Source organism: Silurus aristotelis (assembly GCF_946808225.1).
Source record: "Silurus aristotelis genome assembly, chromosome: 20".
Taxonomy (NCBI): domain Eukaryota; kingdom Metazoa; phylum Chordata; class Actinopteri; order Siluriformes; family Siluridae; genus Silurus; species Silurus aristotelis.
The window spans coordinates 10,130,112-10,142,964 of record NC_139593.1 but is presented as its reverse complement, the minus strand read 5'-3'; the positions used below and the strand labels follow the sequence as shown (position 1 = coordinate 10,142,964).

The 12,853-nt window shown below is 37.2% G+C and overlaps 1 protein-coding gene and 1 long non-coding RNA gene across 2 annotated transcripts; both read left to right on the top strand.

Moving 5' to 3' along the window:
* The first annotated feature begins 1,426 nt into the window (after positions 1–1,426).
* serhl (serine hydrolase like) lies at positions 1,427–9,479 on the top strand. The gene is made up of 13 exons (XM_083523030.1): positions 1,427–1,485; positions 2,857–2,915; positions 3,072–3,221; positions 4,013–4,126; positions 4,322–4,363; positions 4,865–4,884; positions 6,406–6,480; positions 6,617–6,726; positions 6,817–6,896; positions 7,298–7,332; positions 7,534–7,610; positions 8,314–8,395; positions 8,495–9,479. The coding sequence occupies exons 2-13, from the start codon at positions 2,858–2,860 to the stop codon at positions 8,639–8,641; spliced, it is 990 nt and encodes a 329-aa protein (XP_083379156.1). The 5' UTR covers positions 1,427–1,485; position 2,857; the 3' UTR covers positions 8,642–9,479.
* A 743-nt stretch (positions 9,480–10,222) lies between these two features.
* Positions 10,223–11,912, top strand: LOC310716141. The gene is made up of 2 exons (XR_014530508.1): positions 10,223–10,854; positions 11,116–11,912. It is a non-coding gene; the product is annotated as an uncharacterized lncRNA (long non-coding RNA).
* Positions 11,913–12,853: the final 941 nt, after the last annotated feature.

Sequence of the window (12,853 nt, the reverse complement as noted above, 5' to 3'; positions counted from 1 at the left end):
GCTACTGTAGTAAAAAGAAACCTGGGATTGTTTTTGTTATTTTCTATGAATTTGCTCAGGTGTTGAGCTCTAGCAGCTTTTAGCGCCTGTCTGTAGCTGAGCATACTGTCTTTATACGCAATTCTAAATACCTCCAATTCAGTTTTCCTCCATTTGCTCTTTAGATTACGGGCTGTTCTCATGAGAGCATGCGTATGACTATTATACCAAGGTGCAGGTGTTTGTTCTTCCTTTTTTAACCGGATGGGGGCAGCGGTGTCTAATGTGCTAGTGAGGATAAGGTCTATGTTGTTAACTATTTCATCAAGATTATTAGCAGTTATGGGTTTAGTGAGAAATTGAGATAAATCAGGCAGGTTATTTATGAATCTGTCCTCAGTGGTTGGAACAATAGTCCTACCAAGTCGATGACGTGGTAAAACACGGCTAATCTGCTCTACCGGTAGTGTGTACAGTATGAGATAATGGTCTGTGATGTCATCACTCTGAGGTCATCACTCTATATCAGTGACGTCTGCTCCGTGGGACATTATTAAGACTAGTGTGTGGTTAAAACGGTGAGTTGGTCTGGTGACGTTTTGTTTAACCCCAAAAGAGTTTAATCGACAAATGATAATCCTAGAGCATCGTTTACATCATCTACATGAAAATTAAAATCGTCTACAAGCAGCACTTTATCAAAATTGATCAAAAGGTCTGAAAGAAAACAAGCAAACTCTTGAAGAAAATCAGCGTAGGGTCCTGGGGGTCTGTAAACGGTGACCAGAGCGAGTTTTATATGTATGTCTGAAAGTACAACTTTAAGAACGAGCACTTCAAATGATTTAAAACTGAATCCTAATCTCTGATCCTAATCCCTGTAATAAGATTATTTCTGGATCTTGTATATTTAATTCTTGGTTTAATATTTTTTATATATACTGTATAATCATTATGTAGTATATATGTATTATTATGACTAATAAATACAGATACTACAGTTTAGTCTGGTAGTACATACAATTTAGTAGTTCTAATTCTTTTATTTAAGTACATGTTTTTTGGAGTACTTACTACAGTTTAATATATTTGTCCATAATAAAGGTATTGTTTTAATGGTATTTGAACATGGCCTTTAATTATGCGGAAAATTGTCTGTAGTTTTCGATATATTATTTAAACATGTTTATTATAGTTTTATTTGATTTGTGAATACTGTAGAATAAGTATTCTATTATTGTAATTCATACTGTTTTATGACTTGTTTTATAGTTTGTTGAGTTTAGTATAAATGTTCATACTATATCTTCTTAGTATCATTTGGTTTATTTTTGTATCTTGTTCTAGTAGATTAGACCTACTCCTAGTTTTCATGTATTTATTATTTGTTTTTACTTTTAAAGTAATTAAATAAATCAGGGTGACTTTTGTGCTACAATGTCCTGGTGTTGTTATTTCTGACTTCACCTTGGCAATCAGGCGTGAACCCGTGGTGTTACTGTGCAGGTCAGATCTCATGTTCCTCACCTGCTGTATTCACTTTTACTCTAATTGTGTGTGTGTGTGTGTGTGAGAGAGAGGAAAAGAGGAAGGCCAAAGATGAGGTTTATAGATGTGGTGAGGGAAGACATGCAGGTGGTTGGGGTAAAAGAGGCAGATGTGCAGAACAGGGGGGTATGGAGAGGGATGATCCGCTGTGGCGACCCCTAATGGGAGAAGCTGGAAGAAGAAAATATACAGTATATACAGTGGAACCCGGTTATGTCGATGTCCTAGGGGTCGCCAAAAATCATCGAGGTAACCGATGATCGAGATAAACGGAAATCAAAATGGCGGCAGTATATTAACGTGCTTGAAATTTCTTTATGTACATGATGTGCGTTAATAAATGAGAATGTGCATGCACGTGTTTTTGGAGGTTTTTTTTTTTTTTACACAACAGCGTTGCTGCGATTTGTTTGATGAAGGCATGTTATAAAAATACATACAGTACATGTTTATCTGTCAGGAATCCCCCTGCCACGCCCCCTTCAGCCCCCTTCAGCGTGTCAGGTGTTTTCTCGGCCGCTTTCTCTGAAGCTCCCGGCTTTAATCGCGCACATCTGGTGCTCGTTTATCATCATCACCAGCTCCTATTTAAACTTCCACACTCTCACTGTCCGTTATTGGTGGTATATGTTGGTTCACGGCGGTCGTTGTTATCGCGCATGCGTATCCCGGTACGCGTCTTCCCACCGGCACTTCTACCCAGCGCGGCTTTCGGCTCCCGTTCATCACATAACATTTAACAACAAAAGGCATATGTGCACTAACTAACAGCAGAGATTCACCAGTATACAATAAAACACCTGTAGCAGCTGTAAGGTTTGATTTTTCCGCCACTTCCGCGAGTTCTTCTGCGGCTGCACCGAGATAACCGACGTTAAATGGCAAATCTTTCCCCCCTTGTGCTCGAGATATCAGGGTTCGGCGACATAAAAAAAGTCGACATAACCGATAAAAAAATGCTTAGAAAAAGCGAGAATTTGGCGGTTCCACTTCAAAAACGTCGACTTAATAGGGTTGTCGAGGTAACCGAGGGCGAGATAACCGGGTTCCACTGTATGTATGTATGTATGTATATATATATATATATATATATATATATATATATATATATATATATATATATATATAGTGTGTGTGTGTTTGAGAGTGTGTCTTATTTTTGCACACATCTGGCCGTGTGTGTTGCTGAATGTTCAGGATTAAACCTTTTAACGTACCTTAGATAAATCAGGGTAATTACTTATGTGATTCAATCTCACATTGTGTGTGTGTGTGTGTGTGTGTGTGTGTGTGTGTGTGTGTGTGTGTGTGTGTGTGTGTGTTATGTAGAATGCTTCAGACCATGAAAAGTGTCAGACACTTGGCCATGGCAACGATGAAACAAACAGGTGAGAGACTATAAACATGATAAAACACTTTTTCCTCCCATATAGTTCCCTTACATGAAACATACTCTAGTGATTAAACACAGAGAAAATACACAGATTGAACACACACACACACTGTGTTCCAGTAAGAAGTGTTGACCTCGAGGTGTTTTGCAGCGACAGTGTCGGAGTTCAGGATGCCCGTGCCCTGGGGGGAGATGAGAGGCCGAGTGTGGGGTCCTGATCATGGGCGTCCTGTGCTCTGTCTGCACGGCTGGTCCGACAACAGTGGCTCCTTTAACAACCTCATCCCACTGCTCCCTGCTGGTGCTGTACCTCCATACACTACCATCAAACCACAACATTATCATTGTTGTATCACTGTTACTACACAGATCAGGACACTTCTGAGCTCAGGACTGTGTGATTCATACCTATGTAGTCTCGTGTCTGTTTATTTATTTAGGTGTCTGTTTGAGTTTCTCGCTCTCGCTCTCGCTCTCGCTCTCTCTCTCTCTCTCTCTCTCTCTCTCTCTCTCTCTCTCTCTCTCTCTCTCTCTCTCTCTCTCTGTCTGTCTGTCTGTCTGTCTGTCTGTCTGTCTGTCTGTCTCTATTAACCCATCACTTGGATTTCTTTATCTGCCTGTTTGTAGGTTTATCTGGCAGTTTGTGAGTGAGTGTCTGTCTGTCTGTCTGTCTGTCTGTCTGTCTGTCTGTCTGTCTGTCTGTCTGTCTGTCTGTCTGTATCTCAAACTGTCTTTTAATCTATGAAACTGACTGTGTAACTCTGTATCTTGAGTTGTCGAATTTCTGGTTCTATCGCTGTCTGTCTGTCTGTCTGTCTGTCTGTCTGTCTGTCTGTCTATCTATCTATCTATCTATCTATCTATCTATCTATCTATCTATCTATCTATCTATCTATCTTGATTTCTTCATCTCTGTACATCTGTATGTCTTGTCTTTAATAGGTGTTTTTCTGTCTCTATCTATCTATTTATCTCCATCCATCCATCCATCCATCCATCCATCCATCCATCCATCTATCCATCCATCCATCAATGAATCCATCAACATCCAGTCACACTGTGTAATTTTTGTGTGTAATCTCTCTTTTTTAGATTGGAGGTGTGTAGCTGTAGATTTGCCTGGTCATGGCTTCTCCTCTCACAGACCCACAGGAGTTTTCTACACGTTTCCTGATTACATTGTGGACGTGCGACGCGTTCTTGAAGGTTTGAGTTTCTTCTGTTTACTTCATTAATGAATAAGATTTTGCCTTTTGTACATTTAGTTACTTAATTTTTTTTATCTGTTAGTTTGTGATATGACACCAGATGTACAATACATGCTGCTGGAGATTTTTGCTTTATAAAGAGTTTAATTGTTTATAATAAAAACATTGAGTCGTCTGCTGTTTCTGTGTCCAGCTCTACAGTGGAAACGCTGCTCCATAATTGGCCACAGCATGGGTAAGCTGAAGTTGTATTATCCTCTTATTTCTGAATTAGACATTTAGAACCGGTGATGGACGACAATTGCGCAATATTGATAAAGAAATAGAGATTTTACCAAAAGCTGCTCACACGATGACATTAAACAAACAACAGAAAATGGTGATTATAGATAATAGGTATTGTACTTAATCACACCAATTACAATGTTAAATAAGCTTTCATATCCAGTCACTTATATTTTTAACAATATTAGTGCTATCAAATATCTTCATATTAACATTCTCTATCCTTCTGTATGAAGTTCATCACACAAAATATTCAGTCACAAATTGTCTACATTATATTCAGGTAGCATCTAACGTATTTAGGTCAGAGGTTGTCATTATGTTCATCTTACTGTGAGATTAATGAGTAATAGGTGTTCCTCTGTAAATGGCAGATTGTTTGCTTTATGTAATCATAATCATTTATAATCGGTATACTGATCTCAGAGAACTGGTTTTGTTCAATCTGCAGGTGGAAATATCGGTGGAATGGTAAGATTATTTATATTATTATATTTATCAATTTATTTTAAATTAAAATGCATGCATATACTTACAGTATCTCACAAAGGTTCTCAAGGGACGATGCTATAGAAATGAAACATGGATTTATTTACTATATTTACTATATTTACTGTAGTCAAAACTGTAGTCAAAATGTCGTTTAACCATGCAACGCCACATGTCCTATTCATCGTGTACATCATTGACATGACCATACAAATTTGTGTATCTTTTATTAGAGCAGTTAGAATTTGGTGCTTTAAGTACAATTCCCTCACACTGACCACTGGATGTTTAACATGGCACCTCATGGCAAAGACTCTCTGAGGATTTAATACCTAGAATTGTTGCTCTCCAGGGTCATACAGAGGTTTTCCAAGATGGGTTCCACTCGGAGCAGGCTTCAAAAAACAGACGCATGAGTGCTGCAGAATTGCTTTAGAGGTTGCAGAAGCGGAATGTCTATTTGTCAGTGCTCATACTGTGCGCCTCACACTGCAGCGAGTCAATTTGCATGGCCGTTGTCCGAGAAGGAACCCTCTTCTGAAGCTGGCTCACGAGAAAGCCAGCAAACACTTTGCTGAAGAACAACCTGTCCAAGAGCAAGATTTACTGAAACCATGTCCTGTGGTCAAATGAGATTAAAATAAACTTGTTTCGATCAGATGGTGTTCAGCATGTTTGGCGACACCCTGCTGAGGAGTACCAGGAAAATTGTATCTTGCTTACAGTCAAGCATGGTGGTGGTAGCATTATGGTCTGAGGCTGCATGAGTGCTGCTGGTACTGGGAAGCTGCGGTTCATTGAGGGAAATATGGATTCTAACATGTACTGTGACGTTCTGAAGCAGAACATGATGCCCTTCCTTCAGTGACTGGGCCGAACAATGACAACTGCATTGCTGAAGGTGAAGGTTATGGAGCGGTCAAGCATGTCTTCCGGCTTGAACCCTATTGAGCACCTGTGGGGCATCCTCAAGCAAAAGGTGGAGGATCGTCATGTGTCAACATCCAGCAGCTCCCTGACATCATTATGGAGGAGTGAAAGCAGATCCCAGAAACAACCTGTGCAGCTCTGATAAATAATATGCCCAGGAGGATTTAGGCAGTGCTGGATAACAATAGTGCTCACACAAAATATTGAAATTTTTTACATGTTCACATAGGATGTACTCACTTTTTTTGTCCGCTATTTAGACAATAATTTCTGCATGTTGAGTCATATTAAGTTTCATTTCTATAGCATTGTCCTTTGAGAAGATTTACTAAAATAGTTGCTAAAATGTGGCGTACTCACTTTTGTAAGATATTGTGTTAATAATACTAAAAATAAGTAAAAGAAAAAAAAAATCAAGTATAACTGTTACATTCCTATTTTGAATATTGAATGAATGAATATTACATTCTTATGCAGCATTTAGCAAAATAGGATAAAAAAAAATATTCATCTGTGCAGAGATTTGCTGCATGTGGCATGTATATGATTAATAAACAGATTTTTCCCCCCCAGATAAGTGCACTGTATCCAGACATGGTGGAGTCATTAGTGCTCCTGGACTCCTATGGATTTCTTCCAATAGATACGGTACAAGCACAAAACAATTTTTTTTATTTAATTTATGTCCTTTGTTTGGTTAAATACAAGAACTAAAGGCAATTTTCTTTTTTGGTCTATGTTTGGTTGTTCATTCATTTTTCATTAATTTGGATGTTTCTTACAGAAAAGAATGAATAGGATCATGTGCAGAGGGATTGAGGAAATGCTGGAGTATGAAAAAAAGGTACCTGATAGAAAAGAAAGGATCTACACTTATGAAGCAGCCAAAGAGAGGTAAAGTATCGTAAAACTTGTTTATTTCTTCTTTAGATAAAATTAAAAATAAGGTTCACGTCTTTCACGTGGCTCTGCTTCTTTTTCTAGACTGAAGGCAGCAAATCGGTTTCTCTCAGACAAGTCAGTAGAGATTCTTCTAGAGCGAGGAATCCAGATGGTGGATGGAGGTTAGATGTTTCTCATGTTTTGACTTCCAAAATATCACATATTGGTAATTGGTACAAAGATGGTGCAGAGAAATTATTTGTGGGTAAACACAGAGCATTCCAGGAACTCTGAATAAATGTATGCTACTACAAATTACAACAAAATTCTTCTTTCTCATAGCAGATGCTTTGTGTCTAAATATTCCCTGTATTACACCGAAACATGAGACTGAAACCCTGAAACATTACTTTCCTTTATCTTTTATATCATCATGCCTTCGGGTGTGTTAAAGCAGAGGAATTAAACATCATTATTCATGATTATTTTGACACTAATCTGGGAGGGATGGAGCTAAATGGAGATTGTGGCATTTCAGCCACTTTATCGTTTACATCAGTTTTTTATCTTTATATTTGTAAAGGAGTGGTGTTCACCAGAGACATCAGAATAAACCTGGTGAGTCATTTTTTTTATATTTTATGTACATTCCTCTGACCAGGATGTTTTAATCATCATGCTCACCAATGCAAATTGGTGCAAATCTCTACTTTTGAGATTTTGTACAGTATTTATTGTTATACAAATGAAATGAAACTGCAGAAAGGAGACGAGAGAGAGGATTTGTTCGGATGTTTAACAATGTTTGGTTTATTTCAGACTAACATTGTGCGGACTACGCTGGAGCAGTCTTTACATTTGCAGTCACAGATACATGCTAAAGTGCTAGTGCTGTGGTGAGTCACGAAGCCTAACCCTATAATGACTTCACAGAGGCTAGAGAATGTTGCAGTGTCATTCGTGTACTTTTAGAAATCTGTCCAGCAGCTTGAGTGTGCAGAAACTCAGGCGTTAGTGGTTGCGTAAATGGGAGATATCACAGCAGAATCAAAATTCTAGAGGATGGAGCTGAACCTGATTTATCTACTCCCGTTAGCCTGCGCTAACTCATATAACCCCCTGAGTTACTATACAACACAGAAAAACATATCTCCATCCCGCTGGACTTGTGTTCCTGCTGCAGAAATAGGGCTTTCGAGGAATTTAAAGTATAAAGAATTGTAACAGTTACACCGGAAACAAATCTTTTAATATTCAACATTCTCTAGAATTTAATATACTGGATATTTTGTACATTAAGTATTCACCTAGTTGACTAATACACTCACTAACATTTATACATTTTATATTTACATTTAGGAATTTGGCAGACGCCCTTACATTCCAGACCGACTTACATTTATCTTATTTATACAACTAAGCAGCTCTGAGGTTAAGGGCCTTGCTTAAGGGCCCAAGAGTGGCAGATTTTTATTATGGCTATACAACTTGTAATCCTAAACCACTAACAGATTGGAGTAACATGAGCATTAAATATCTAATCAGTAGGTCTACATCATTATATATGATGCATATGTTCGATGCCTGGATGCATTTCAGGGCAAGCCATGGACTGCAGAAGATTTTTCCACAAGCTGAGGATTTAGCAGGTCCCTTACTACAGGGCTGGTCAGGACGAAATGTAAGTGTATTTTTCATTTCACTAATTAATGACACTCTTATACACTAATCAATTACCCTCCATGAGCACCATCTCTTTTTCTCTCTCCTTCTCCTTCAGACCTCCTTCGAGACAGTGGAAGGAGATCATCATGTGCATTTAAACAACCCTGAGATTGTGGCACCCATCATCACTGACTTCTTGCTCTCTGAGACGTCTCAACACTCCGGCAAAGCATTTGGCATTAATCAGGCTCCTAAACTATAAAATCCCTCTGCCACACATGGGTTGTGGGTTGTATGGACTTTTATATTTTTTAGAGCTGCATATATTCACTTTAGCAAGGTTTTAATACAAATAACAGACCTCATTTGAGAGATGAGAGTGAGGGTAGAGTTGGGACAGGGAAGAAACTGGCAGTTGGTGCAAATGTATAAATTAGTTTATAAATGTTTGAAGGTATAATCAGTAATTTTTGGCTCATCTTTATTAAAGCAACATTTTTGAAACCCATGATCCAAACAGAAAGAGGTAGAGACACCTCCTTTTTCTGACTGGTGGGAAGTTTTGATCATTTTTAACATTTTTTCACTATATATATTTCTAAAAACTGAAATATGCTTCCCTTCAACCTAAACAGTATTGGAGCTACGTCATGTTGTAGCACTTGTTACCTTCAAAAGTAAAAAAGGATAAAACTGCATTTAAAGATTTTATTGATGATTCCTTTGAATGTGGTGCAGCAGCATCACAGATTTTTAGACAGCTGGTATCTGATTGCAAACTGAACAGATTATCAGTAAAGCACATAGCTACACATATTTTACTATTAATTTACTTTCTCTGTTAGTCCCAATTAAGATAGTGTGTCTTTTGTGCTAACACTTTAAGAACAAAATTATGAATAAAACTTTTTACTTTATCTTTTGCACAGTAATGAATCACGCAATATTTGACTTATTGATTATATTGGTCAGATTGTTGATCCTGTAGTTTGTCTTTCTTGATGAACAAAACCAGTTGTACTGTAATTTACATTTTTATGTCTTTTACCATAATTTACACATTTCAATTCATAGTCTGACTATGAAATATATTTTGGTGGTTTAAATAAAAAAATATATAATTTGGACACAATGGTATGAAGTTTTTGTAGTGAATCAATAATCCTGTGTCATTGATGACAAACTTTAGGATGTTGCATTGTTCTGTGAATGCAGATGGATCTATCTATCTATCTATCTATCTATCTATCTATCTATCTATCTATCTATCTATCTATCTATCTATCTATCTATCTATCTATCTATCTATCTATCTATCTACAGTATCTAGACACACACACACACACACACACACACACACACACACACACATATATATATATATATATATGCACACACACACACACACACACACACACTACAGGTACCTTTTTGAAAAAAAGGATTTTTGAGTGTGTGTGTATATATATATATATATATATATATATATATATATATATGTGTGTGTGTGTGTGTGTGTGTGTGTGTGTGTGTGTGTGTGTGTGTGTGTGTGTGTGTGTGTGTCTAGATACTATAGATAGATAGATAGATAGATAGATAGATAGATAGATAGATAGATAGATAGATAGATAGATAGATAGATAGATAGATAGATCATTCATTCAAAAAGAATGAACCGATTTCATTACGCAATATTTTATTAAGGAAAAGTAATACAAAACTCCAGCCGAGTCACAAGTATTATACTCACAATTAACTTTGATAACTTCTCTTTTAAATGGTCACTGACTCTTTCCATAACGATGCTTGAGAAGTGAAGCAATGTGTCATGATATTGGTTCATCCTTTTTGAAAAACCCTGTATATATTATATATGACAGATTACATAATTTAAAGGAAAGTGTCTGTACAATATTATTTTTGTTTAACCAATATGTGTTGTGTTTGTGCGAGAGTATTGTGTAAGAAAAGACTATTTTAAGAGGTAGTATAGAGACATAGTGGTGTAGTTTGCACATTATAAACACAACATGCACTGTTATGCACCTTGCAATCCACTGATAATGACTGCTCATCACTACATTCCATAATAGCCACACTCTGTTTGAAGTGACTACAGAAAGGGATGGCGGGAGAGAAAACGGGTCAGAAAGACACACAAAAAAATCCCTTATATAAGACTGTATCACTCACCCACCCTTTCCTCATCACTACCACAGCTGTTTCTATAGTAACACACACCCCCCCATGTTAAAAGAGGATGGCACAGCCCTGATTTGGTCAGAGAGAGAGAGAGAGAGAGAGAGAGAGAGTGCTGTGCAGACCCTAAAGTGCAACATTAAATCGCTGTATCTTTCCATTCACCTTCACAGCCTTCCAAGGATTTTACTAGTCATACTGCAGCACAGGTGTTCTCATCATACAACCGGTGAGAATTTACAAAGCAAGAAGGGAGCCAAAATCATATTAATCCAGGTATGTGCTTATGCCAAGCATGCATGCAATTTATGATGTCATGCATGCTGGAGGTACATGGGCATACAGTAGCTTTGTTGTAAAAGTCATTATGTGCTCACTTTGTCTGACATTATATTACATGCTTGGAACTGCAGTGTACTTTACTAAACAGTGGCTAATGGCAATAGCTGTACTGTTAATAAGGTTCAGTGCATGCATCTCAGAAAATACATATCACTGAATTCTCTCTGTAAATTCTCTCCATCATTTTCACCCCAGGATGTTTGTGGACTGGTTCGTCCCAGTGTATCTGCTTGTTTCTGTGCTGGTCCTGGCTGGGTTTGGTGCCTGCCTCTATTTCCTTGAGCCTGGACTTCAGGATGCTCACAAGTGGAGTAACAAGTCCATCAAGCACCAGCCGTTGGTGCCTACACTGAAAACCCACAGAGATGACGACAGCAATGCACTCATATGACAAGCTATGTGGAGGAGGAACTCAGAAAGTTACTGGACTCAGATCAGCGATCAGCAAACCCTTATGAGGCTCCCAAAATTTACATGGACGTTTTTGCAATAAAAGTCCTCTGATCAGTTAACATCAAGAGATGAAACTGAATATGTATTATAAAGATGTTCAAATCTGGTTTGATTGCTCCCAGAAAAAATGGTATTAAACCATTTCCTTGTAACTGAAATGGTACCAAAATGTCCACAAATGCACAAGTTATGTACCTTTTTTGGTTCTTAAGGTAGAACTATGTACTGTCAATGCTTTTAAAGCTACACACACAGTAGATGTACTCTTGAAGGTAGCATCTTTATGAAAATAAAGGGTTTTTTTTTTTATTGTATGGAGGTAGCTATAATGTTAACTTTTAACATTTTGAACAGTATGCATATAATCTCAAATAGAAAATGTTTGTGGCATAACAAGCAAATTTGATACACATATTTCATATTTGGAATGCAAAGATGAGAATTTATTGTGGTTTGTGTTTATACTTTAATCATGCAAGCTTTGGACTGTTCTGGTAGCTCGAGTCTGCCATTAATAATTAAAAACAAATTAATATACATTGGTGACTGTTTTTCATATATGTAATTTATACCCTTCTACTTCTATGGAAATGTTTTGTTCTGTAGTACTTGTCTCTTATCCAAGTTGATGTATTAGTCAGATTATTACAGGCATATAGCAGGATGCATATCCTGAACAGGTCAACCTTATCAGACAAATCAGTGTTGTCAGTGTTCCATCTTACCCCCTAGACAGAATTTTAAACCTGTTTGTGTTATTTTAAATAAGAAAGCCAAGTTTTACAATAAGTGACAGAATATATTAGTAGTCGTCCAGTATTCTATGTGAGACAGTGCCAGTTCTTGTTGGAAATAAACTCAATGAAAATATGAGAAAATATACCTGAGGAAAGTTGAATAACATTTATGACTGAATACAAATACAGTATATTACTTGGAGTTATTAGATAATGTCTGTTTTATAAGACACAAATACATATATTCTTTCCAGAATGTTTCTTTTGATTGAGACTGGGGGTGTGCATTGGGACTGGGTTTCCACAGGACAACAGGGAATTGGTGGCCGGGTCCTTGATCAAGGCCCTTTACCCTCAACTGCTCAGTTGTATAAATAAGATAATTGTATGTCGCTATGCCAAATACCAAAAAACGTCATGCTATCATGAGGTGTGATTTTAATATAAGACAGATAATGTGTTAATTAGTAGTGTATAATCCTTGGACTGTAGTGTTTAAGCTGCAGTACTGCAGTACTAAGAAACGTCCACTTTTTTTTTCAAGATTGCAGCAGAGATAGTGTCATTGCATTATAGTAGTCTAAAAATACTACCTTATATATTTTTTCATATCTTCATATAAAGATTATAAATAAAATAGCATTCCGACCACTTTTTCAATTATTTCAATTTTACCCTTTCACTCTTTAAATCGCATCATAAATCAACTACATTTTAAAAGGGGTTGTTTTTAGTCAAGGTTT